General features: G+C 40.7%; 2 protein-coding genes across 2 annotated transcripts in view; both read left to right on the plus strand.

Moving 5' to 3' along the window:
- The window catches only part of LOC138969231 (uncharacterized), a gene marked incomplete in the record, with an annotated part of 180,191 nt that overhangs the window by 99,198 nt on the left and 53,221 nt on the right, over nt 1-27,772 (plus strand).
- LOC138969227 (leucine-rich repeat-containing protein 24-like) lies at nt 10-27,772 on the plus strand. Its single transcript, XM_070341974.1, has 6 exons — nt 10-353; nt 6,816-7,135; nt 16,526-16,631; nt 17,512-17,792; nt 24,364-24,573; nt 25,091-27,772. Exons 1-6 carry the CDS (start codon nt 332-334, stop codon nt 25,835-25,837), a joined length of 1,686 nt encoding a protein of 561 aa, XP_070198075.1. The 5' UTR covers nt 10-331; the 3' UTR covers nt 25,838-27,772.

The following is a 27,772-nucleotide window of genomic DNA, read 5'->3' on the forward strand; positions in this document are numbered from 1 at the left end:
TTGCTTCTACTTCTGGGTGCCATTTGAGAAACATTCCACCTTTCTCTAAAGAAACACTTTGGCCACAAAACTCAAAGAGGAAGTTAGCCGTTCGCGTCTGTGGACATTATTTAAGCTACATCTATGTAATTATCCTGTTCAACGAAATTAACAAGACAAGGAAAACTGAAGAGAGTACACTATACTGAATCACACAAGAGAGTGAAGACAGGAGAAAGACAGAAAAATAAAATAAAAAGAACCAACACAAGTAGAAACAAAAGTGAGCATTGCTAACAACAATCCCCAAGGGAACTGAGTGGCAGTGATTTGAGATTAAATCTAAAGACTAATGTGTGTCTACTGTTCTTCTGGTGAGTACTATTTACTTATTTATTAGCTGTTTGTCCCTCTGTCTGCCTATCTATCTATCTATCCATCTATCTATCCATCTATCTAATCTATCTAATCTATCTAATCTATCTATCTATCTATCTATCTATCTATCTATCTATCTGTTTCTTGCTTTGTTTGTATGTGTTTGTTTGTTGGGTTAGTTTTGGTTTTACATCTCGGTTTTTTTTATCCGTCTACCGCTAGTCTCTCAGAGTCGTGATCACACGTTTTTAGCAGTAGCTTTTCGTTGTCGTTTAAAACACATTGTTTGCTTCCTCTTCTTGATTTGCTTGTTTGTCATCCTACCTGTCTGACCTGTTCACACTCTATACACCCTCACGATCCCTCCGCAGACACTAGAATATTCCGTCTATCTTCTTTTAGTCGCAAACAGCACGGCCAGAGAGCCTTCTCCCACTCTGCTGCCGTTGCGTGGAACTCTCTCCCTTACTCTATCCGACACTGTCAAACATTCTGTTCCTTCAAATCAAACATTAAAACACACTTCTTCACACAGTATTTTGATTAATTTTATTTCAACATGGTGCATTTTTGAATCAGGTGTTTGAATGTTTGAATGTTTTGCCTGTGTTAGTATGCTTGCAGCTTGTATTGATGTAGTGTTTCGTTGTTCACTTGTGTGCTGAATGCTGATGCACATGCTTGTTTGCTTTGCTTTGTATGTATATGTATGTTTGTCATTGTAGAGCGCTTAGAGAATGTAAAGCGCTCTATAAATCTCCCATATTATATTATTATTATTATTATTATTATTATTATTATTATTATTATTATTATTATTATTATTATTATTATTATTATTATCCCAGCGAAGCTGGAGGTATCCTGTGAACGCTATACTGTAATCGATTTGAGAAATGTGCACACCGAATAATACATGATAAAGAAGGATTCGTTGTGCCCGGCTACGTGCTACAGTTGGAGATGGAAGTTCACCAAAAATGGGGACCATACTAACAAAAATACGGTGGGTAAAATAGGCGCCCCCATTTTTTCAGCAAACGCCACCCCAGGCCGCTTTGGACGGGTAGAAATTCCGTAGTTTCCAAGTCTATGGATAAAGCTCGCGTAAGAAGAATACGTCACGGTCGAAAGTCTTTGACGTCAATTAATGCATCATGACGTCATGCCTCCCTGTAGTCTTTCTCTCTCGCGCAGTGTGTGTGTGTTTGTGTTCATTTTGTGCACATGTGTTAGTGTTACTGTGTGTGTGTGTGTGTGTGTGTGTGTGTGTGTATGTGTGTGTGTGTGTGTGTGTGTGTGTGTGTGTGTGTGTGCGCGCGCACGCGTGCATGAGTCTGTACTCGTATGTGTGTGGTGTGTGTGTATTTGTTTGTGTGTTTGTGTGTGTGTGTTTGTGTGTGTGTGTGCGTGCGCACGCGTGCATGAGTCTGTACTCGTGTGTGTGTAAGTGTGTGTGTGGGCATAAGTGTATGTGTGTGCGTGTATGTGTGTTTATTTAGGTGTGCATGTCCGTCTGTCCATATGTGCGTATGGGTGTGTGTTTTGTGTGTATGAAGTTTTTTGTTAGAGTGAGTGAGTGCGTGTGAGTGAGTGTGTGTGTGTGTGTGACTTGGTGTGTGTGTGTGTGTGTGTGTGTGTGTTTGAGAGAGAGAGAGAGTGTGTGTGTGTGTGAATGTGTGTGTGCATGAGTTTGTGTGTATGTTTGTGTGTGTATGAGTGTGTATATGTGTTTGTTTGTAAAGGTGTGTGTGTCCGACTGTCTATGTGCGTATTTGTTTGTTTGTTTGCTCAACGCCCAGCCGACCACGAAGGGCCATATCAGGGCGGTGCTGCTTTGACATATAACGTGCGCCACACACAAGACAGAAGTCGCAGCACAGGCTTCATGTCTCACCCAGTCACATTATTCTCACACCGGACCAACCAGTCCTAGCACTAACCCCATAATGCCAGACGCCAGGCGGAGCAGCCACTAGATTGCCAATAAGTTTTAAAGTCTTAGGTATTCCCCCACCGGGGTTCGAACCCACGACCTCCCGATCACGGGGCGGACGCCTTACCACTAGGCCAACCGTGCCGGTCTATGTGGGTATAAGTGTGTGTTATGTGTGTATGAGATTTGTGTCAGTCAATGTGTGTGTGTGTGTGTGTGTGTGCGCGTGCGTATGTACAGTGTGTGTGTGTGTGTGTGTGTGTGTGTGTGGGTGTTTGTTTGTTTGTTTGCCATATCAGGGCGGTGCTGCTTTGACATATAACGTGCGCCACACACAAGACAGAAGTCGCAGCACAGGCTTCATGTCTCACCCAGTCACATTATTCTGACACCGGACCAACCGGAGTGTGTGTGTGTGTGTGAATGTGTGTGTGCATGAGTTTGTGTGTATGTTTGTGTGTGTATGAGTGTGTATGTGTGTTTGTTTGTAAAGGTGTGTGTGTCCGTCTGTCTATGTGCGTATTTGTTTGTTTGTTTCCATAATTATCAGGGCGGTGCTGCTTTGAGATATAACGTGCGCCACACAAAAGGCAGAAGTCGCAGCACAGGCTTCATGTCTCACCCAGTCACATTATTCTCACACCGGACCAATCAGTCCTAGCATGCACTAACCCCATAATGCCAGCCGCCAGGCGGAGCACCCACTAGATTGCCAATTTTAAAGTCTTAGGTATGACCCGGCCTGGGTTCTAACCCACGACCTCCCGATCACGGGGCGGACGCCTTACCACTAGGCCAACCGTGTATGTGCGTATGAGTGTGTGTATTGTGTGTATGAGATTTGTGTGAGTCAATGTGTGTGTGTGTGTGTGTGGGTGTGTGCGTGCGTACATGCGTGCGTATGTACATGTGTGTGTGTGTGTGTGTGTGTGTGTGTGTGTGTTTGTGTGGGTGTGTGTCTGTTTGTATAAGAGATAAAGAGAGAGAGAGAGAGAGAGAGAGAGAGAGAGAGAGAGAGAGTGGATGGGTTGGTTTGTGTTTGTGCGTAAGTGTATGTGTGTGTATGTTTGTTTGTTTGTAAAGGTGTGTATGTCCGTCTGTCTATATGGGGGTGTGTTTTGTGTGTATGAAGTGTGTGTGAGAGAGTGAGTGAGTGCGTGTGAGTGAGTGTGTATGTGTGTACGTGTGTAACTTGGGGTATGTGTGTGTGTGTGTGTGTTTGAGAGAGAGAGAGAGAGAGAGAGAGAGAGAGAGAGAGAGAGAGAGAGAGAGAGAGAGAGAGAGAGAGAGATGTTTGTCTTTCGCTGGGGTATGCAGTGCCTTGGCGTTGCACATCTACTTAATTATTATTTGTCTGGTTTTAGTTTTACATCTCGTTTAAAGTATTGAAATCTTTTTAGTGTGCAGAAGCTTCGTCCTTTACTTTCCAAAATGTGTTTTTGTTGTTGTTCTTTTGTTGTTGTCTAAAAGCATCTGGTAATAAGTCACAGGTGCTGACTGTCCATGTTGTTCTCATCTCTTTACGCTAATGTGTCTGGTTTTATGCTTTGTTTGTTTCCTTCTATTACCAGTGTGTATTGGTCTCTTTGTGTGTGAGTGTGTGAGAGAGAGTGTGTGTGTGTGTCTGTGTGTGTGTGTGTGTGTGTGTGTGTGTGTGTGTGTGTGTGTGTGTGTGTGTGTATGGGTGTGTGTGTGTGTGCGTGTTTGTTCGTGTGTGCGTGTGTGTGTGTGCGTCTGTGTGGTGTGTGTGTGTGTGTGTGTACACTACATAGGGGTGTGCACGTTAAAGATCCCACGATTGACAAAAGAGTCTTTCCTGGCATAATTCGATAGGCATAGATAAAAAAATGTCCACCAAAATACCCGTGTGACTTGGAATAATAGGCCATGGAAAGTAGGATATGCGCCGAAATGGCTGCGATCTGCTGGTCGATGTGAATGCGTAATGTATTGTGCAGAAAATTCCATCTCACACGGCATAAATAGATCCCTGCGCCTTGAGTCCGAGTCTGGAGATACGCGCGCGATATAAGACTTCATATAATTAAAATAATCAAACAATAATAATAATTAATAATTAATAATGTGTGTGTGTGTGTGTGTGTGTGTGTGTGTATGTGTGTGTGTGTGTGTGTGTGTGTGTGTATGTGTGTGTGTGTGTGTGTGTGTGTGTATGTGTGTATGTGTGTATGTGTGCATGTACGTACGTGCGTGTTCAACTTCAAGCGTTTATATTTGCGACACTCATTTCCGTTTGCAGATTCTACCATTGGTGTTCTATCTAAGACAAAAGGACAGTAATAGTCGAGTGCTTTATTATTATTACGCATGTAAAATTCACTTGTTTTCTTGTTACTGTTTTGCTCGTTCTCTAGTTTAGAGTAGGGTTTTTTTCCTTGAAAATGTTCATTAGCAAAGCTTCACTTTGAGTCGACAAGTCTTACTGAGCTCTGATGATACATTTGTGACAGGGGAGGCTACCGCTCCTTTCACAGCAGACTCTGCACCCGAGTTGTTGGCCTTTAAAGTCAACACCGGTGTATTGTAGAATTCTGTTTGTGATAGGGTCTGGTGGTTTCCGATTGTCTGTATGTTCATGGAAACCTTCGGGTTTGCATAACAGTTTTTGCAGGGCTAAGAAATTAGCCCTAACATTTTCAATCCTGTTTGATTGCACTTCGCTTCCCTAGGTGATCGCAGTGTTTCGGCACTCGGTTACATCTGGCGCTGCGAGCAGGATGGGACTCGGCATGATATGTTCAGGTAATGGCATAATATGACCACCGAACATGTTCGTGCTGTTTCCATTCTGCGAACTTGGGATGGACAGTGGTCTCCCGGTTCGGAACTTCGGGACGAAGTTCATTTCAAACGGGGGCGATTGTGACAGGGAGGCTACCGCTCCTTTCACAGCAGACTCTGCACCCGAGTTGTTGGCCTTTAAAGTCAACGCCTGTGGTTTGTAGAGTTCTGTTTGTGATGGGGTCTGGTGGTTTCCGATTGTCTGTATGTTCATGGAAACCTTCGGGTTTGCATAACAGTTTTTATAGGGCTAAGAAATTAGCCCTAACATGTTCAATCCTGTTTGATTGCACTTCGCTTCCCGAGGTGATCGTAGTGTTTCGGCACACGGTTACATCTGGCGCTTGCGAGCAGGGATGGGACTCAGCATGATATGTTCAGGTAATGGCATAATATGACCACTGAACATGTTTGTGCTGTTCCCATTCTGCGAACTTGCGAGGGACAGTGGTCCCCCGGTTCGGAACTTCGGGACGAAGTTCATTCAGACGGGGGCGATTGTGACAGGGGAGGCTACCGCTCCTTTCACAGCAGACTCTGCACCCGAGTTGTTGGCCTTTAAAGTCAACACCGGTGTATTGTAGAATTCTGTTTGTGATAGGGTCTGGTGGTTTCCGATTGTCTGTATGTTCATGGAAACCTTCGGGTTTGCATAACAGTTTTTATAGGGCTAAGAAATTAGCCCTTACATTTTCAATCCTGTTTGATTGCACTTCGCTTCCCGAGGTGATCGTAGTGTTTCGGCACTCGGTTACACATTTCAGAATTAAAGTGAAAGTTACCGTTTTAGCTGCACGTGAAGAAATGAAGTGCCAATAAAAATGTGTCGTTCTGTCGTTAAAAAGTGAGAAAACACCTCTCTGAGAACATGATTATTTGCATCACACAGCATCGGACGTAAAGATAGACACACGGAAAAGCAGTCAGACACACAAGCATGAAGACGAAATCGAAATCAAGTTTTTTGACATGACAATAACCTTTTTTGTGTTATGTTAAAACCAAAATAAATCTTCACTCACAAGGACAAGGACAGCACAAAAACAGCGTCCAAATGTTCGCATTTGGAAGCTTCTTCGGGACAGAGCGAACCAAAAAGCAAAAGTAAAAGCAAAACGCAGAGAACAAAACAAAAAACAAAAATATAAATGAACAAGAGGCGAAGCCTTCAAGGCTCACGTAAGAAATCGACAAACAGTAACACAAACTCAATCACTCCGTCACACATACACACACACACACACACACACACACACAGTAAGCATAGGTGACACTGTGCAAGAAAGCGAGACACTAGATCTAGATCTGTCTGTCTGCATGTAGCCTACTTACAGGGACACGACTGCCAACTAGTCTCGGCCCGCTCAAAATAACAATGACCGAGACTTTCAGTAATTCCTTCGCGTGACGTCTAACCCTCTTACGCCATAATGTGACGTCTTCAAATGTTAAAGTTTCTATCACACACACACACACACACACACACACACACACACACACACGCACAGACAAACAAAGTTTATCATCGCATAGGCTACACTTACGTGAGCCAAACAGAGTGTGACAATTTCAACCAAACTATAGAGGTTGAATATTGGCAACCAAATGACAAATGACGAATGGAAATGGATTGTCCTCTTGCTTTTTTTTAATTTTTATTTTTTAATCTGTGATTTGCTGTTGTTGTGGTCTTTCAGATTGTATTCCTGTTATCTTCCAGAAAAAAAGATGGGTGCAAGCAGATCCCTGTACAGCATACTTCTTTCCTGTGTTGTTCTGATTCTCTCTGTCCCTGGCCATCAAACGTGCCCCGCGATGTGCACGTGCAGAGGAACGACAGTTGTGTGCCTTGACCCCAGCATGACGTCGTTCCCCTCTGCACTTCCGGAGGAAACGGAAACGTTGGAGATCAAGGGCACTTACTCTCAACGTTCTCAGTTCCATCACCTTTCCGGAAGTGACCTTTCGGCAGTAACGTCGCTGAAAGTTTTGGTTGTCACACATACGTTGCTGGATTCTATTGACGAGGACGCTTTTAAAGTGAGTATTGATATTACTGTTTGCTACTGTTTTCTAGCATCAGATGAATAAAGAGGAATATTTATGTCCTATAGGTTATTAATGTGGCCTCTTAAGGACATGGTTGGGGTAATATAATGTTTAAATAAAAAAAATAATAATCTCCCTTCGAAACGGCGGGACCAAGCAAACCAGACCACGTTGACCGGGACCGTTGGACCCTCTCTCCGTACATATGGGGGGGGGGGGGGGGGGAGACAAAATATATATGTTAATATCCTTACCAAGTAATACATATCTAGATAATAATAATAATAATAATAATAATAATAACGATTACTTATATAGCGCGTAAACCTCGTGGTGACAAGCCCAGAGCGCTTTACACTTACATAATCATAATACAAACAAGGAAAGAGAACTAAATCCGAATAAATTCAAACATGGTCACACACACCCACACACGCACGCACACACACACGCACACACACACACACACGCGCGCGCACACACACACACACACACACACACACACACACACACACACACACACACACACACACACACACACACAATCTTTCTTTCGTCATTGTCAATGTTCAGGTAACCCGCAATGTCATTCCATGTACGCATACGTTATACTAGTACAACACACACAGGCACATACACATCTTCACGAACGCCACACTTTAGTAGATAATACACGTGGCAGCGCCAATGACTCACCGATCATGGGATCTCCTTCAGAGGTCTAACTTAAACATGTGTGTTTTGAGGGCTGTTCTAAAGGCAGATGGTGACTGGGAATCCCTAATGCTCCGGGGGATTTTCTCCCAGACAAGAGGTCCCTGGTACTTGAAGGATCTCTCAAATCCATAGTTAGTTGATTTTCTGTTTCTTTTTGGTTTACTAAGTACATTGGTATCTGTTGCAGAGCGAAGAGAGGAGAGGTTTGAATATTTTGATAACATCTCAGAGAGATAAGCAGGTCCTGTACCATGAAAGAAAGAGAAACAAATGCATGCAATTTTGTATTGAATACGACTTCTTACAGGCAGCCAGTGAAGAGATCTCAAAACAGGTGTGATGTGGTGTCTTTTAGGGGTCTTTGTGATTAATCTAGCGGAGTTGTTCTGTACTTTCTGCAGTTTTTCAATGAGATAGTCAAAAGAACCAGAAAGAAGGGCATTTCCGTAATCTAGCCTTGAAAGAACGAGAGAGCAAATGAGGGTTTTTGTAGCATCGGAAGAGAGACAGTGGCGGATGGAGCTAATTTTTCTCAGTTCATAGTAGGCATTTCTACAGACAGTGGAGACTTGTTGTTTGAAGCAGAGAGTTTCGTCGAAGATGACACCGAGGTTTCGTACTTGAGAAGCCAACTGAATATCAGTTCCAGCTATAGAGATTTGGGCAGGAAGGGATGGTTCTTTTTTAAGAGAAGGGGGTACAACTAGCATGATCTCGGTCTTGTCGTCATTAAGTTTCAATTTATTTTCGGTCATCCACAATTTCAAGTCAGAGATGCAGTTCTTAGTTGTCTCCATTGTGTTGGGGAGGTCAGTAATAGGGCCAGATTTTTGTAACTGAGTGTCGTCAGCAAAGCTTTCATAGGAAACAGAGTGGCGAGAGATGACATTAGATATTGGTTTCGTGTACATGATGAATAGCACCGGGCCGAGTACAGATCCTTGGGGGACACTGAAAGTCAATGGGGATGGAGCAGATTGGAAGCCGTCAATGGAGACTATCTGAGAGCGGTCTGTGAGGTAGGACTTAAACCAAGCTAAGGCAGTGTGGCAAATACCAAAAGAATTGTGAAGTCTTGTTAGGAGAACGGAGTGGTCAATAGTGTCAAATGCTGCCGAGAGATCTAATAGAGAAAGGACAGACACATGCTTTTGATCGAGAGCTAAGAGAAAGTCATTTGCAACTTTGATGAGAGCGGTTTCTGTTGAGTGGCCAGCCCTATACGCGGACTGATGAGGGTCGAGGAGCTTGTTCTGGGTGAGGTGCCCAATGATCTGAGAGAGAACTATCTTTTCAATTAATTTCGAGAAAAAAGGAAGATTTGAAACGGGTCTGAAGTTTTTTTAGGCAGTTAGGGTCTAGGGAAGGTTTTTTAAGCAGAGGGCGGACTACCGCCGATTTGTATACAGATGGGAAGATCCCGGTGGCCAGCGAATCATTGACGATACCGGTAATACATGGAACTAGCGCATCAATACACTGGTTGAGAATGCACGAGGGCAATGGGTCAAGCTCACATGTCTTACGGTTGGATTCAGCAATTTTTTCTCTGACAAAACATTCTGACACATGGTGAAAACCCGAGAAAGATGTTCCTGAGAATTTTTTCTCTGTGAATTTGCTGGTGGTGGAGGTTAGCTGAGAGTCAAGTTCTTCTCGTATTGTCTGTACTTTAATTCTAAAGTAATCGGAAAATTCACAGGGTAGACGACTTGGAGTGTATATGGTCGGGAGAGGACAGTTTTTCTCTTTACCAAGCAGACTATTTGTGACAGAATACAGCTGCTGCATAGTCTTAGATATCTTTCTTCCATGTGTTATCATTTTTGGGAAAAAGCCGCAGATGGTTGACTCAGTTTTTATATGTTAGTCCCCCTCTCCTATCCTCTCTCTCTCTCTCTCTCTCTCTCTCTCTCTCTCTCTCTCTCTCTCTCTCTCTCTCTCTCTCTCTCTCTCTCTCTCTCTCTCTCTCCAAAGTCTAAAAAATATTTTACATAAATAAAAAGCAAATAAGCCTACAAAACCGCTCCACTTCAACTATATTTCGCGTACACTATGGCAACAACCCCAACAAAATCTTTACTTCCATCCCCATTTTGAAATATCGCAACAACAGACTTCCAGATCTATAACACGATCATATGTGTTCTCTGTTTGCATGTCTGTCCAGTGTCTTGTCCCCCCATAAAGCCTATCAACACTACCTGTCCCAAGATAGGCCAATTGGTTCTAAGAGGACGTTAAAACTAATTATCATCATCTCTCTCTCCCTCTCTCTCTCTCTCTCTCTCCCTCCCTCTCTCTCTCCCTCTCTCTCTCTCTCTCCCTCTCTCTCTCTCTCTCCCTCTCTCTCTCTCTACCTCTCTTCTCTCTCTCTCTCTCTCTCTCTCTCTCTCTCTCTCTCTCTCTCTCTCTCTCTCTCTCTCTCTCTCTCTCTCTCTCTCTCTCTCTCTCTCTCTCTTCCAAAATCTTTAGACTAGTGCACAAGACATGTAACTTGATGTGTATTTTCTTTTGGGGAGAAATCATTCTTAACTGTCATGCCTTTCAAGAGTATGTGACAAACGTCACAACTGTCTCCGGACATTTATGTGTGCATTTATAGTTGAGCCAATGTCAAAAGGTGCTGTCTGACAGCTTCGAAAATCAAAGTACACCCAAAGTAAAATGACTGGTGTTTTGAGTTGCTTAACACATTCAGTATATAGTTTCTAAAGGAGAAAAGGGAAAATCTTTCACAACGGCTGTGTTATTTGGCCGTTAAGTTGAGGCTTGACGAGTGTCTCTTGTGGCATGTAAGGACATAAACCTGATTTTTTCCATTTTTTTTCTAGAACTTTCATTTCTACTGAGCTCGCATATGAGTATTGGGGTGTAGATTAAATATAATCAAGGTAAAAGCGCATAAAATGTGTATGTTAGCAACATGAATTCATTTATTGCTATCACAGTCACAAACGGTATGTGCTCCATACAAAAGTTCTTTAATTTGAGGTTTTCTCAGATATTGTTGAAGTCAAAGCTTTGAAACTTCACATACTTGTATGATTGTATGACCTCCAGACATGGTGAGAGAGTAGTTGACCTTCGTCACATTTCAAGGTCACGGCGGGGTCGTATTGGGTCAGAAAGTGATAAATTGGTATTTTCTGGAAAAGTTTTAAAGCAACAGCTTTTAAACGTCACACACTTCTTTGTTGAGATAATATCCAATCCTGATGCTCAATTTGGTTTACTCTTGTGAAATAGCAAGGTCATAGCAGGTCTGTCTTAATGAGGAGAAAAATATGTATCATTGTTTTTTTATGTTTTTGGGGCTACATCTTTGAAACTTCACAAATTTCCAGAGTTTGATAGCCTACACACATGATATAAATATGGGTGACCTTTGTCAAATGTCAAGGTCACGGTGGGGTTGTCTTCGGGTCAAAAAGGGAATAATTTGGAATTTTCTCAAAATGCTTTGTAGGGAAAGCGTTTAAACTTCCCATACTTCTATGTTTTGATGATATCCAAATATGATGCGAGTTTGGTTCTCCCTTGTCAAATATCAAGGTCATAGCAGGCCGTCTAAGGTGAACAAAAAGTAAAAAGTATCATTGTTTTGAATGTTTTGAGGGCTACATCTTTGAAACTTCAACATTTCCAGGGTTTAATGTCCCCCATAGATGATTTAAATATGGAAGACCTGCGTCACATTTCAAGGTCACAGTGGGGTCATGAAATATATTCCCAGGACAAGAAAACGCCCTGACATGACGAAAGACTAGTTGACTCTGGTCAAATGTTAAAGACACAGTAAGCCTCCCGTAAACCATCACAGATACTGTCGGGCTTTTACACACAGTACAAACACCCTTTCATTTAAACACTCACCGCTTGAGAACATCCTAGGTGCCCTCCGTAAAGAGCGAGCAATTTTCAAAGAATTTATTTTTGCGTGGTTTGAGCCATCGTGAACCGTGTGATCCAGTTTCCCTTTTTCACAATGTAGTCGTCAGTTAGTGATTTGAATGCGACTCGATGTGAGCTTATCTGACTATGCACGAAACAAACGGCTGTGGTTCACAAGAACTCTAGCGATGGCTTTTGACTGTTTAGAGGAATCGGCGATAGGCATAAACCGTCGTCTGCTACGAGAACCACGACCTTGCGTGACCCTGCTTCCGGGCTTTTTTTTTTCAAACTTTAAAAACTTCGAATTGTACTGATCTTGTCTTGATGAAAAAAGAATTCTTTTATGATTTAAGAATGTTTGTGTAACAAGCTGTCAATTTATTATTTAGATTTTAAATGTTAGGTCTAGCGCCAAAACGCACCACGGTCCGATTGTCTCTGAGACAATCCGCAAAATTAATTCTGTAAAAATTGCTCGCTCTTTACGTAGGGCACCTGGGATGTTCCCGTTTAGTGAGCGTTCACATGGAAGGGTGTTTGTACTGTGTGTAAAAGCCTGACAGTATCTGTGATGGTTTACGGGAGGCTTACTGTGCCTTTAAGGTTTGTAATGTTGGAGTCTTTTTTTTTATTTTTTTATTATTATTTGTTGCCAAGCACATCATTGTGGGGCTTTTAATGAATAACATGCATCCGTCCACTCACAATATATTTTCTTTCATCCTTCAACATTTACCACTCAAAAAGTCTATAGTATTAAAATTCATGAAACAAATGAAAGGCATCTACGGATGTATAGATACATAATTGACCACACTCATTTGGAATACATTCTGACAATTCATTATAAAGACATCTTTAGAGAGACAGAGAGAGAGGAGAGAGAGAGAGAGAGATAGAGGGAAAGAGAGAGAGTGAAAAAGGGGGGGAGGTCAGGGGGGTAATGATGGTGGAGGTAACATTTACAATTGTTTTTATCAAAAAAAAGTTACTAAATATTTGTCTTGGAACTTTTTAATCAAAAATAAATATTTCTGATCTGCAGTTGCCTTTCGAAGATAACAAAAAGAGGCATTGAAGCCTTGGTTTTCTTATAAATACTTGTGCACATTTTAGCAACCAAAATTATACAGTTTAATTCTTTCAACAGAGCTGCATGCATTTTTCGATTTTTAACTCCAAACATGATTTCATGCACAGTTAACTTTATCTGTTTATCCAACTGTACCCAAATATAAAATTCAATTTGTTTCCAAAACTCAAGCACCACTTGGCCAAAGAAAAAAAAAGTGTTCTATATAGTCAATGCTATTACTACAGTGTGAACAAATATTGTCTTCCACAACTTTCATTTTACATAACATAATATTTGTGGGGTAAATATTGTGAAGTAATTTCCATTGTAATACTCGTAGCCTTGTCTCTTTAACCGATTCAAAACTCATCAGCCAATCTTTCTTGTCAATTTCATAATTAAATTTCCTCCTCCAAAATCCAATTGCACACGGTTCAACAAGTTTCATGCTTACTAATTCTTTTCTAAACTGTTGTGCGTTGTGTACTTTCTTACCACGATAAGAGGGGATATCCATCAAATCAATTTCTTCCTTTCCGTGCATCATCTTATTAATAACATTTACAACAACAGCACGAACCATGTTATATTTCAAAATTCTCTGTGGGGATTTTCATAAAACATCACAAATGAACTGATAGGAAACAAACTCTTTTCTATGTAAAACATCATATACGCTAACAAGACCCTTTCTTGTCCAATCTTCAAAATACAGTACATTTCCATCATAAACAAAATATTGGTTATTCCATAAAAGCGGATTAAATAAGTTATCGCAGACAAGTGCTGGTTTAGCTTGTCAACTTTCAACATTGGGTTGGTGCATGTCTCACAGAGGCACTGCAGAAAAGTCCGACTGGTAGACAGCAGGATGTGTTTAGGGCGCCTCCGTGCAAAAGGGGTCAGAGATATTTTGTACAACGGATTTTCAGATTTGAACATTTCAAACAAGTCCTCCACTTTCTTGGTCAGAACTTTCTTCTGGATCATTGACACTTTTGACACTGTACGCTTTCCAGGCACATCGATTGATTCCCTGTCGTAGAATTTCTCCACTTTTGTGTCTGTCGGACGTTTACGCACGTACAGTTGCTTGAGAGTTCTACAACTGTCTTGATGTACTGCTTGTCGCTTGAGTAACGTTTTAATGACATTTTGTTTCTGAAGAGACTCTTTGTCCCGCTTCCTGGAAATGGCATTAAATGCCATTTTTACTGACTTCAAAAAGCTCACTGGTCTTGCGAGATTCGTCAGATTGTCTTTTTCTTGTTTTCTGTGGTATCTGTCCATTCTTATTTTGTTCAATTCCCTCTTCTGTTTATCTGTCATGGAAGATCTTCTTTTGCACTGCCGAACCTTAGCATTTTCTTTGGTTTTCTTCTTCTGCCTGTCTGCAGGTGTCTCCGCTTTACGAATTATGCTTTTAATAGCCGTTTTCTTCCTTTTTGCTGCAGTTAGCGGAGAGCTGTTTTTCTTTTTTTCTTTCTTCGCACGAGCCCTGGGACACACACACACACACACACACCGCACATTATGAGTTGTAATGTTGAGTATCGGTATCCTCATATTTGTAGTTCTTTAATTGTCCATGCAATGATAATCTCAGGGGCGGACCTAGTTGTGGATAAGGGGGGGGTTCCAAATTAGAGCAGGGGTCCAGGGGCCGCTCAGGCCCCGGTGGGGTCCATGGGCAAAGCCCTGGTGGGGGGTCTGGGGGGCAAAGCCCCCCAGATGCTGACGGAATTTTATTTTTTTAGGTCAATCGGAGGCCTCTCGTGGAAGATAACAAGGTAAAAAAACAACGGATGGGGGGTGGGGGGGGGGGTTCCGGGCACCCAGGAACCCCCCCCTAGGTCCGCCCCTGAATCTCGGTGTGAAACGGCAGGTCTGCAGCAAACTGTTTAAACTGAAAATTATTAACCTGGAGACGGGTTTTAGCGCAAAACATTGGGTAGTTTTTTTCCCGGTTTATTTCTTTAAAAAGAATTTTACATAAACACATTCCTAAACCTACCAAAATCTGACACATTTTGCGCGCTTGAATGCATGCGTGCATCGGTGCGTGCGTGTGTGTGCGTGCTTGCTTGTGTGTGTGAGTGCTTGCATGCGTGTGTGCATGGGTGCGTGCGTGCGTGCGTGCGTGCGTGTGTGTGTGTGTGTGTGTGTGTGTGTGAGTGTCCTCGTTACAGTCTGTACACTGAAAGGTAATCAAATTCGCATACTCAATTTTTAATTCGACTCTGGATTAGATGGAGACTTGACAGAAGATTCTACAGATTTGTAAATTACCTGCTCAACTGTTTACGATGTCTTGCTTTCTCGCGATCCATTATGCTCTCCGCTCGTCGGTCCGGTGTTCCCTCCAAGCCTTGCTCAATACGTTCTGTCTATCCAGGTAGGCAGCATACTCCTGGTCGGGTTTTTTTTCATCCTTTTCTTGTATTCCGAGCATCGCTGGGCACCGGACTGTGTTTTTTGGGCCGCGGTCTTAACACTAGCGCGCCGTGCGCGAAGTTCAGAAAACGGCCTAGATGATTGGGAATTCTGGCCCATTATTATTTCTTCCTGGTCATCTCAAGAGAGTGATGAAGAACAAGCATTTGTCGATAATTAAAGCACGTAATCAATCTTCTAAAACAGTGGTTTTAATTACATAAATTTTGTTTGGATGGACAAATGACGTCGTGTGTCTAGTGTGACCTGTGACGACAAATTGTTCTGTCACACAATAATGGCAATTCCTTTTTATTTCTTCTTTTCAAAAACTGTGATTATGAAGCAGTCATTTGATTTGCTTCTGACTGCTAGCCAAAAAAAAGAAAGAAATTAAAAATTTTGTGAAAAAAAAGGAAATTTGCTAAAAAAAAGTGTCTAGTGTGACATTGTGACGACAAAGCTTAAATTAGCCAGAAATGGTACCAAACTTCAAAATATAGTGGTTATTTTCATTGTTTTTCCTTTTCACCGACAGTTTTTGTTCAAAACTGGTTCTTTTGTGTATCTAGTTGAACAACAACATTTTTTTGAAGCTTTTTTAAAGTTTGAGTTTTTGTGACGCAAAGAGTCACGCTAGACACGCAATTTTCAAACTTTAATAATTTCTTTAAAAAACGGACAAATGGGAAGAAAAACACACAGAACTATGTATTGGGGTTCATGCAATCATTTGGTTTAAATCCAACTGCCCAGAAAAAAAGCTTATTAGCATTTTTTCTAAAACTATCGAGAGTACTCAAACACCTTGTCAAAATACGTCCCTAAAAAGCACTAATTTGCGTAATGAATGAGGAGCAGAATTTTAACTGTTTATAGTTAGTCTTTGGTTTTTCTCTGCGATCATCTTTATTCATTAATCTCTCAGAAAAACCAAAAGTTCCATCTGAGTGTACATTCAGTAAATAGTTACAGAACTTATAAAATACCTAGCGTACCCACAGCACCTTTTGACATTGGCTCATTTGTCTGCTTGATGATATGCTCTGTCTGTGCAATATATTTTGAACTATAATTAGCGTCAATGTTCACATTCACTTTTATCTGGACAATTTCTTGGGTGATGTTTTTTTTCGGTAAACACGACAGCTTGTCACTGTGTCACCATAAAAAAAAAGATAAATCAAATGTTACATACCGCCCCTCGTGTAGTAACGTATTTTGACTGAAGAGATGTGTCTCCATAATTATCCCAACAGGGACTGACCAACTTAACGTCGCTGGATTTGTCCCTCAACAGACTGACCAGTCTGCCCAGCGGCGCCTTTAATGGTCTCAGTTCCCTGAGTATGCTGCATCTTTCAGGTAGGATTAATATTTTATTGCCAAGAGGTAATTGAAGATTTGAAAGTATGGAACGGTTTTGTTCATAAGAGAAAATTAAACTGACATATTTGAGAATGTATGTGTAATGTGGTTATTTTAAGAAACCAAATGAAAAGTGACGTATTTAATTTGTAAATTATTGTATTTTGATTATGAAAATGCCCAAACACATTGAATATGAAAACAAAATAGATTTGGGTATATTATAGGAATTTGAGATACATTTTAGAAGTAAATGTATGGAATTATGATATTTTTTGCATTTTGGTAAGCTGACAATTGAACGGAAAGAAGGAGAGTTGTAGTAATTAATATGAAGAAAAGAAAAAAAAAACACTGCTCGATGTGGTCATATCACTTTTAATGCGAACGATGCCAGATTTTTGGAGGGCAATATGGGAAGCCAGCATTAGCTAGTTGGTTAATCTTCAAGAAATCATGCTCTAAAATGCACCAACACCGAACTAACAAGGAAACACAGTTACTGGAGAAGAATCCACTATTTCTTCATTATGAGGATTAGTCTTTGAACATTGAAAGTATGTTTTTGTCGAGTTTACTTGTCGTCACTCTGCATTCTTCATTTATTTCTCCATATAATTGACTTATTCGCTTATTTATTTGTTCTCCTTAATTTCTCGATTTATTGCTTGATTTTTTTGCAAAATATATTAATAAAATGATGATTGATTGATTGATGCATTCATTCATTATGTATTTATTTATTTACTTCTCCACTTATTTTACTGTCTATTGATTCATTCATGTATTAATTTATTGATATAATTATTCATCTATTTATTTTTTAATATTTGCAAATTAATACAAATTTCGGATTCATACTTGTTTTCTCCATCAGGCAATGAGCACCTGAATTTTCCACCGGATATCTTCAAAGGACCCCACAACCTGATAGAACTTTATCTCAGCGACATGGCTCTCAGTGACCTTGACCTTGACCTTTTAAAAGCTCTTAACAACCTCCTGTATCTGGACCTGAGCCACAACGGGTTGAAGTTTTTGCCCTTAGGTATGGCCGACGGACACTTCTTGACAAACTTACAGACTTTGGATCTGAGCTTCAATCAGTTGACTTTCCTTGGCCAAGCCATGGGGCCTTTGCTTCAGCGTGTCGCCACGGTAAGAAAGTTTGCGCTTAACTTACGAGAACAGTTAGGTCACGGTGAGACTGACATAACGGCATGGGCGGAGGAAGTGAAAGATAGATGGGAAGACAGATACAGACAGACATACAGATAGACAGACAAACAGAGAGAGAGAGAGAGAGAGAGAGAGAGAGAGAGAGAGAGAGAGAGACAGAGAGAGACAGAGACAGAGACAGAGATAGAGACACACACACACAGACACAGACAGAGACAGAGGCAAAAACGTAATATCCTTCTTTTTGCGAATACCTTAACATGTCTATTGCATATTTATCCCAGCTTTGACGTACGCATCCTTCCGTTTTTATTACATTTAGTCAAGTTATGACTAAATGTTTTAACATCGAGGGGGGAATCGAGACGAGGGTCGTGGTGTATGTGTGTGTGTGTGTGTGTGCGTGTGTGTGTGTGTGTAGAGCGATTCAGACTAAACTACTGGACCGATCTTTATGAAATTTGACATGAGAGTTCCTGGGTATGAAATCCCCGAACGTTTTTTTTCATTTTTTTGATAAATGTCTTTGATGACGTCATATCCGGCTTTTCGTGAAAGTTGAGGCGGCACTGTCACGCCCTCATTTTTCAACCAAATTGGTTGAAATTTTGGTCAAGTAATCTTCGACAAAGCCCGGACTTCGGTATTGCATTTCAGCTTGGTGGCTTAAAAATTAATTAATGACTTTGGTCATTAAAAATCTGAAAATTGTAAAAAAAAAATAAAAATGTATAAAACGATCCAAATTTACGTTTATCTTATTCTCCATCATTTGCTGATTCCAAAAACATATAAATATGTTATATTCGGATTAAAAACAAGCTCTGAAAATTAAATATATAAAAATTATTATCAAAATTAAATTGTCGAAATCAATTTAAAAACACTTTCATCTTATTCCTTGTCGGTTCCTGATTCCAAAAACATATAGATATGATATGTTTGGATTAAAAACACGCTCAGAAAGTTAAAACAAAGAGAGGTACAGAAAAGCGTGCTATCCTTCTTAGCGCAACTACTACCCCGCTCTTCTTGTCAATTTCACTGCCTTTGCCATGAGCGGTGGACTGACGATGCTACGAGTATACGGTCTTGCTGAAAAATGGCATTGCGTTCAGTTTCATTCTGTGAGTTCGACAGCTACTTGACTAAATATTGTATTTTCGCCTTACGCGACTTGTTATTACATTTAGTCAAGTTATGACTAAATGTTTTAACATCGAGGGGGGAATCGAGACGAGGGTCGTGGTGTATGTGCGTGTGTGTGTCTCTGTGTGTGTGTGTGTGTGTGTGTGTGTGTGTGTGTGTGTGTGTGTGTAGAGCGATTCAGACTAAACTACTGGACCGATCTTTATGAAATTTGACATGAGAGTTCCTGGGTATGATATCCCCGGATTTTTTTTCTTTTTTTCGATAAATGTCTTTGATGACGTCATATCCGGCTTTTTGTAAAAGTTGAGGCGGCACTGTCACACCCTCATTTTGTAATCAAATTGATTGAAATTTTGGCCAAGCAGTCTTCGACAAAGGCCGGACTTCGGTATTGCATTTCAGCTTGGTGGCTTAAAAATTGATTAATGACTTTGGTCATTAAAAATCTGAAAATTGTAACAAAAATATTTTGTTTATACAACGATCCAAATTAACGTTAATCTTATTCTTTATCATGTTCTGATTCAAAAAACATATAAATATGTTATATTTGGATGAAAAACAAGCTCTGAAAATTAAAAAAAATTAAAAAAATATGATCAAAATTAAATTTCCGAAATCGATTTAAAAACAATTTCATCTTATTCCTTGTCGGTTCCTGATTCCAAAAACATATAGATATGATATGTTTGGATTAAAAACACGCTCAGAAAGTTAAAACGAAGAGAGGTACAGTAAAGCGTGCTATGAAGCACAGCGCAACCGCTGCCGCGCCAAACAGGCTCGTCACTTTCACTGCCTTTTGCACTAGCGGCGGACTACGTTCAGTTTCATTCTGTGAGTTCCACAGCTTGACTAAATGTAGTAATTTCGCCTTACGCGACTTGTTAATTATTGCCTGTCGTTTTACCCCAAGTGCACATTTTCCTTTGTCAACCTGCGTATTTTCACATATTCCTTCAATTCCCGAATAATGCTTAAACACATCCTCACATCAACCGAAATCCTACCCTTGAACTTATCTCTGCAATAAACTAAACTCAGAACGGTAACCTTCTGGAAGAAAGATGAATGTTTATTAGGCCAACAAAAAAAGTTGTATGTTTCTGGTAACATGGCTACAGAAAAATAGGGTAGGTAGGTAGGGCTTTTTTGTTGTTGTTGTTGTTGTTGTTGTTGTTGTTGTTGGTCAGGGTAGAAAATAACTATACAGTGACGCAAAGAGACTGGACTTACTATACAAAGAGAAAGACAACACATTACAAAACAAATGAGACAAAAGGGATGCGGGGTTATCCCCGTTGTGTCGTCTGCCGTTTGTTACTTTCGTTTTGACACTTTTTTCTTCTTTTTTTTTTTTTAAAATGCAATAACAAAGTCTAGGGTCGGCGGGAAAAAAACTAGGTAGGGTCGGGTGACCAGAAACATACAACTTTTTTTTTTGCCAGATGCATAAACCGCTGTATTCATCAATAATTAACCTTCATCTTGAGAAACTGTTGTTGTTGCGTGTTTGATTATAAGAATTGTTATTGTTTGTGCATGTCTTTATTTTTGTGTCGTTTCGTACGGTCTGATCAGTCTGAATTAATTTTGGGACAACAAGCAGCTAAACATTGACTTTTTGGCATGTATTCATGCAAGCGAAAAGATGATGATGTCCAGTGTTAGAGGCAGAGCAGATCGGTGGTAGATTGTATGATAGTTAACACAGGAAGGTTTCTTTGATAGCCATGGTTATGTTGCAGGCGTTGCTGTCCGACAACCCTTGGCAGTTTAGGTAGTGGGTTGTCTTATGTTTAACACAGGAAGGGATTAGGTATCTTTGACAGCCATGGTTATGTCGCAGGTGTTGTTGTCCGATAACCCTTGGCAGTGTCGGCAGTGGAATGTCTTATGTTTAACACAGAAAGGCATCCTTGACAGCCATGGTTATGTCGCAGGTGTTGCTGTCCGACAACCATTGGCAGTTTAGGTAGTGGATTATCTGATATTTAACACAGGAAAGTATTCTTGTCAGCCATAGTTATGTTCCATGTGTTGCTGTCCGACAACCCTTAGCAGTGTCGGCAGTAGATTGTCTGATATTCAACACAGGAAGGCATCTTTGACAGCCATTGTTATGTCTTAGGTGTTGCTTTCGACAGCGTTTCTTGGTCCTTCATTGATAAATGTTTGTGCAAATTCAACTTCGGTGATGACATTAAAAGATGGATTTTCACTTTTTATAATAATACTAGATCATGTGTTTCTGTGAATGGTAAATATTCCAGTTGGTTTGATGTACAAAGAGGTACCAGACAAGGAGATCCATTGTCACCTTATTTATATCTAATATGTGCCGAATTTCTGTCCATTATGATCCGCCAGAGTACAGAGATAAAAGGTATAAAGGTGGCAGATGATGAAATATTAATATCCCAGTTTGCAGATGACACCGCCCTGTTTCTGGATGGTTCAAAACAATCATTTTGTGCATGTATGAACGTTTTGAAGCAATTTGCCTCTATATCCGGTCTGAAAATGAACTATGAGAAAACTACGGCAGTCTGGATAGGCTCACATACAAATTGTAATATTAAATTTATGCCGGAACTTATGCTCAGTTGGAACCCTGTAACATTTAAAGTTCTTGGCATTGTTTTTTCAGTCAACTTAGATGACATTATACCCCTTAATTATGAACATAAATTGGTAGAAATTGAGAATTTGTTCAGGTCCTGGTCCAGAAGAAATTTAACACCCTTTGGAAAAATAACAGTTATTAAGAGTTTGGCGCTGTCTAAGTTAACTCATCTGTTTATGAGTTTACCAGACCTTGATGATAAGTTTTTGTTTGATTTGAAAAGGTTATTTTTTTCATTTCTATGGAATGGTAAGAAAGATAGAATAAAGAGAACAACAGCATATCAGTCGTTTGAAGAGGGTGGGCTTAAAATGGTGGATTTGAAATGCTTTTTGTCAGCTCTGAAGATATCATGGTTACAGCGAGTCCTTTGTAGTGAAGGAAAAGTAACTAAACTTCTGAAAGCTCTGTGTCCACTTGTACATAACATTCACAAGAGAGGAGGTGAGTTTGGAAACATATTGATGCAAAGAGTTCAGAATCCTTTCTGGAGAGATGTTTTCAAACATTACAAACATTTTGCATGCAAATGTGTCCCCATCTCCTTGAGTGATTTTGCTTCAGAGCGTCTGTATTATAATGTACATATTTGCATAGATAAAAAGGTTATTTTTTATCAGGAATTGGATGGAAAACGGCATTATTACAGTCGGTCACTTGATGAGAGCCGATGGGTTTTTGTCATATAACGATTTTAAATTGAAACATCCAAATTTACAACTGAATTTTGTTTTTTTCGAGGGCGTTATGCGCTCAGTTAAGAATTTTCATAAAAGACTAAAGTTAGATGCAGTTTTAAACAATGTTTTTCATATTGGTGATGATGTTGTATGGAAACAAATAGCTAAAGGTGGAGTAAAACATATATATACCCATCTTGTGAAAAATGATGGCAATCTACAGTGCATGGAAAAATGGGCTAATTTATTGAATTTTGATGTAAATGTTGGAAAGGTATTTCTGACAATAAGGCGAACTACACAAGACACATACCTAAGGTGGTTCCAATATAGAATACTATATAGAATTTTTCCCACTCAACGCCTGTTATTTTTGATGAAAATTTCTGACACATCACTATGTAGCTTTTGTACACAGGAAGAGGAAACCTTAGAACATTTGTTTTGGGAGTGCACAAGAGTTAAGCTTTTTTGGTCTGATTTCACAGAATGGTTATGTCAAAATTTCACACATTGCAGTAATTTGAATTTGTCAAAAGAGCTTGTCATTTTAGGGTATTTAGACAACTTTCATACGGATGCTGTTTTTGATTTGTTTATTCTCCTTGCCAAACAAAGTATATTTGGAGCCAAATTAAATAAGACAGTCACAATACTAAATGTTTTTGTGAAAATTGTTAAACAAAGATTTCTGATCGAAAAGTATAATGCTAGTGTAAATAATTATTATGGTAAATTTGAAAAAGAGTGGTGTTTATATAGACACTTTTTTCATTGATGCTATAGGATAATTGTATTGATTGATTTCGTATGAACATTTTTGAATGTGATACCCCCTGACCCATTTACTCATAACAGGTTATACAGTACTTTTATGCCGATAATTAAACCCCATGTATACTTGGAGGCTAAATTGTGACCACCGTCCCCACCTACCCCCCTCCCCTCCCCCAACCTCAGTTACCCCCCCCTCCCCACCCCCCCCCCCCACAACCTCAGTTCCCCCCCCCCTTCCATATCCCCTGTCTTTTCAACAACCCACCCTACTGTCTATGTCTGTGTCTTGTTTTAGGTATGTACGTGTGTATGCGCTTTGTTGATAAACTCGGTGTATGCTGTATGGTATGCTGTGTTTATATGTATATAAAAGAAATAAAAGTATAACAAAAAAATAAAAAATTAAAAAATTAAAAAAAAACACACAGGAAGGTTTCTTTGATAGCCATGGTTATGTTGCAGGCGTTGCTGTCCGACAACCCTTGGCAGTTTAGGTAGTGGGTTGTCTTATGTTTAACACAGGAAGGGATTAGGTATCTTTGACAGCCATGGTTATGTCGCAGGTGTTGTTGTCCGATAACCCTTGGCAGTGTCGGCAGTGGAATGTCTTATGTTTAACACAGAAAGGCATCCTTGACAGCCATGGTTATGTCGCAGGTGTTGCTGTCCGACAACCATTGGCAGTTTAGGTAGTGGATTATCTGATATTTAACACAGGAAAGTATTCTTGTCAGCCATAGTTATGTTCCATGTGTTGCTGTCCGACAACCCTTGGCAGTTTAGGTAGTGGATTGTCTGATGTTTAACTCAGGAAGGCATCTTTGACAGCCATGGTTATGTCGCAGGTGTTGCTGTCCGACAATACTTGGTAGTGTCGGCAGTGGATTGTCTGATATTCAACACAGGAAAGTATTCTTGACAGCCATAGTTATGTCGCAGGTGTTGCTGTCCGACAACCATTGGCAGTGTCGGCAGTGAATTGTCTTATGCTGAACACAGGAAAGTATCATTGGCAGCCATGGTTATGTCACAGGTGTTGCTGTCCGACAACCCTTGGCAGTTTAGGTAGTGGATTGTCTTATGTTTAACACAGGAAGGCATCTTTGACAACCATGGTTATGTCTTAGGTGTTGCTGTCCGACAACCCTTGGCAGTGTCGGCAGTGGATTGTCTGATATTCAACACAGGAAGGCATCTTTGACAGCCATGGTTATGTCGCAGGTGTTGCTGTCCGACAACCCTTAGCAGTGTCGGCAGTGGATTGTCTGATATTCAACACAGGAAGGCATCTTTGACAGCCATGGTTATGTCGCAGGTGTTGCTGTCCGACAACCCTTGGCAGTGTCACTGTGAGCTGAAATGGCTGCTGGAGGGGAATGTGCGGTCCCACATTGTCCCGTCCCATGCATCAAGCAGCCGTATACCTGTCTGTGACGGCCCTGATGACGTGGCCAACATGGCGTTGACACTGTTGAAACCAGACCAGCTTGTCTGCACACCCGCTGAGATTGTCGATTGTCTTGAGGTAGTGTTTTATTCCTTAGTGTTGGTGTTTGAGTGATTGATCGGTTGTTTCTGTGTGTGTGTGTGTGTGTGTGTGTTGGGGGGTGGGGGGTGGGTGAGTGGCTGTGTGTGTGTATGTGTGTGTGTGCGTGTGTGCGTGTGTATGTGTGTGTGTGTCTGTCTGTGTGTGTGTGTATGAGTGTGTGTGTGTGTGTGTATGTGCGTGTATGTGTGTATGTGTTTATGTGTGCGTGTGAGGGGAGGGGGGTATGTGTGCTTGTGTATTTGTCGATATGCCTATGAGGATTATGTGTGTTAGGACCAAAGTGGGATTAAAGGAATTCTTTGTATGTCTTTGAAATATTGTTGTACGCAGAAGCTATGGACGCCTTCCAGTTTTCACAACATATCAAGTTTTTGTTTAAATGAACAAGTTTATATTTGGTCGCTTGATGCCTTTCTGGGTGCACTAGCTGTTGCACTGCTTGGCTCTATAGCAGTGTAACATCAAGCGAATACCTTTCAATTATTTCACGTAGGTGCAGCCCCAACTCGAGGGATCCACCTTCAAGATCCAATGTAACATGACGGGGCAGCCATTTCCTTTCGTGTCCTGGAAAACTGTAAACGGGTTAACCAAGACCGGCCGTTCTCGCCAGCAGGTGGCTTCTGAACTTGACCTTCAACCTCCAAAGGTCACCATCTCCCTCGTGGCGAGCAAGGCCACGAACGGAACTCTCACCATCATGGCGCAGAACAAGTACGGTAGCGGGACTAAAAAGATTGAAGTTTTTGTCAAACCTGTGACAACGACCACCACCGTTTCCATACCAACGACCAAGGACAGTCCCGGGTTAACGACACCGAAAACGCCAGCAGAGGACAAAGAACAAGTCAAGGACAAAGAAGCAAACCCGGAAGGTAAGAAGGATGAAGGCAGCGGTCCCAGCATGATGATGATCGGAGCAGGGGCAGGAGGGGCGGCGTTGCTGCTCTTGGCCATCGTGGTGTACGTGCTGTGTCGCAAGGCGAACAAGAACAAGGTTAGGGCACTCGAACCTGAACAACAAAACAGTAAAGAAAAAATTAACAACAACAACAACGACCACAGCAACGGCACACACAACACAGACGGCGACAACGGCTACGGCTGCCATGACAACCCTAATGACTACGGGGTGGAGAAGATTGACTATGGTCGGGTGAATCTGAACGGAGTGGAGGGTGGATCTGGGGGGTATCGTCCTCCTCCCCCTTACCAGCCCATGTCTGCTTGGGATGTGTAGGTGAATGCTACACGATTTAGCTCGCAAAAAATGATTGGAGTTTTGCTTTTCCAGCTGTTATCAACAATCTTTAACATGTTTGATTATTAAGGAGGTATGAATACGTACATGAATTTGCTTAATCCTTGAAGTATGAACACGAACAGTGTTTTGTGTACAGGCAGTCTGAACAATGAAAATGTCCGGTATGTCGAGTGACTTGTCCCTCAATCAATTCCCAGAAACAAATAAGGCTTTACAAATCACAACTTAAATGTAATTCTGTACTATTTGAATGACTATTTTTGAATTAAATTCACTGTGTCAGCCATGCTGTCACGTTCCGGCAGTCGCAAACTAAGGTGACAAGCTCTGACGTCACTTTGAGGATTGCCGTATACGGGCCTATTTAAATACAGCCCCCCCCCCCCCCCCCACTACCCACAGATGGGAAACAAACTTGCATGAATTCCGCGTAACCATACCAGTTGAACAGACGTTACAAAACAACAACTAACCAATCTTCATCCCAAAATAAAGGTAGAGCGCAGCATGTCTAAAATAAAATAAATAAAATAAAATTAATACAATAACATACACTTTTGAGAAACTTCCATGAGGGATTATGCCAGGGCATACGAAATAGTGCAATACCACATTTAGTAAAGCAATTATTTAAGCCTTCATAGAGAGACTGCATGCTAACGTGTCTAAATCAAGAATAGAAACAAAAGAAAACAAGAAAGATTAAAAATACAGTGGCACTCAGAGCACTGTTAATTGAAGGAACGATTTGTCTTTTTGTCGCAGATAAGGATAAAAGCCGTCAAAACATGTACACAGCTATCCCATAGATGACTACACATACCTGTAGTGTTGCCACCCAAACGAAACTGTATGCGGTTTGTCAGTTTGCATCTCCAGCCAAAAATAATGTAATTAACATTTTCTGTGATCACGGGCTGTGTGCTTCATGCCAAATGGAACCAAATACCATGTTTTACAATGTTCATCCATAATAAAACACAATGTCTTGACGTAAACTACGGAAAAGCAAAAAAACAAGAAAGGTAGGTTGTTGGAACGTTTGTTATTGACAAAACAATACATTCACTTAAAGTTACTTTTTAATTGCATTGTGAATGTATTGTTTTGTCAATAACAAACGTTCCAACAACCTACCTTTCTTGTTTTTTGATTCTGAATTTTGGAACGTTGGCACTTTGTTTTTGGATTTGTAAACTACCCAAGATAGAAATAACTCTTTTTTTTTCGTCGAATCTCATAGACCTTCATGTCGGTATTTGACGTAATTATTTCACGTGCGAGTCCTGATCGAGTACTAACCTTTCGCATCCCTTACTTCGGCTTTTTCCGCCTTACGCTGTACCGCCTGGACAATGATGACGATTAATTCGTAAAATGATTGCAGCTTTAGAAACCTTGCAAGACAGTCAATGACATTTGGTTTATTTTAAATGTGTATGGATAGATGCCGGAAACATGACTGAAAGCCATATGGGCTCAGTAAACGTATCGATATGAGAAGCCCAGTAACTTTAAGGTTGATGAAACGTTTAATTACAGACACAAGAAAACATTGATCAATTGTTTTTAAATGCTTCGTGTTTGTTTTGTTTTGTTTTTTTACAATTAAGCGTTCCATAAACTGAATATGACTGTACGTGTTGCTTTTGGATTCACATTTAGTAAAGACAATAGACGTTATTTAGTGGCGATACTGCTTGTGTGCGTCTCCGTCGTCTGCGTAAGTTACGCTCTGAAGTGCAGCTTCTCCCGTGTAATCCAGTACTTATTCTACTGTTTGCCTTCCTTAAAATGATCTTACTGTTATTCGCTTTTGCTTTCTTGATACTGTCTTATGATTGCCTTTTGCCATTGTTTAGTTTATGTTCTGCTTTTGATTCTGATTGGATAAAGGACGACTGCTTTTTA

The sequence above is a fragment of the Littorina saxatilis genome, linkage group LG6 (genome assembly GCF_037325665.1).
Source record: "Littorina saxatilis isolate snail1 linkage group LG6, US_GU_Lsax_2.0, whole genome shotgun sequence".
NCBI classification, from domain to species: domain Eukaryota; kingdom Metazoa; phylum Mollusca; class Gastropoda; order Littorinimorpha; family Littorinidae; genus Littorina; species Littorina saxatilis.

Bases quoted from the DNA above. Each gene is read 5' to 3' on its own strand.
- LOC138969227 (XM_070341974.1), top strand. From the start codon at position 332: ATGTGTGTCTACTGTTCTTCTG. The intron at 354-6,815 runs GTGAGTACTATT...GTTATCTTCCAG, and splicing joins GTGTGTCTACTGTTCTTCTG to AAAAAAAGATGGGTGCAAGC. The intron at 7,136-16,525 runs GTGAGTATTGAT...TTATCCCAACAG, and splicing joins TTGACGAGGACGCTTTTAAA to GGACTGACCAACTTAACGTC.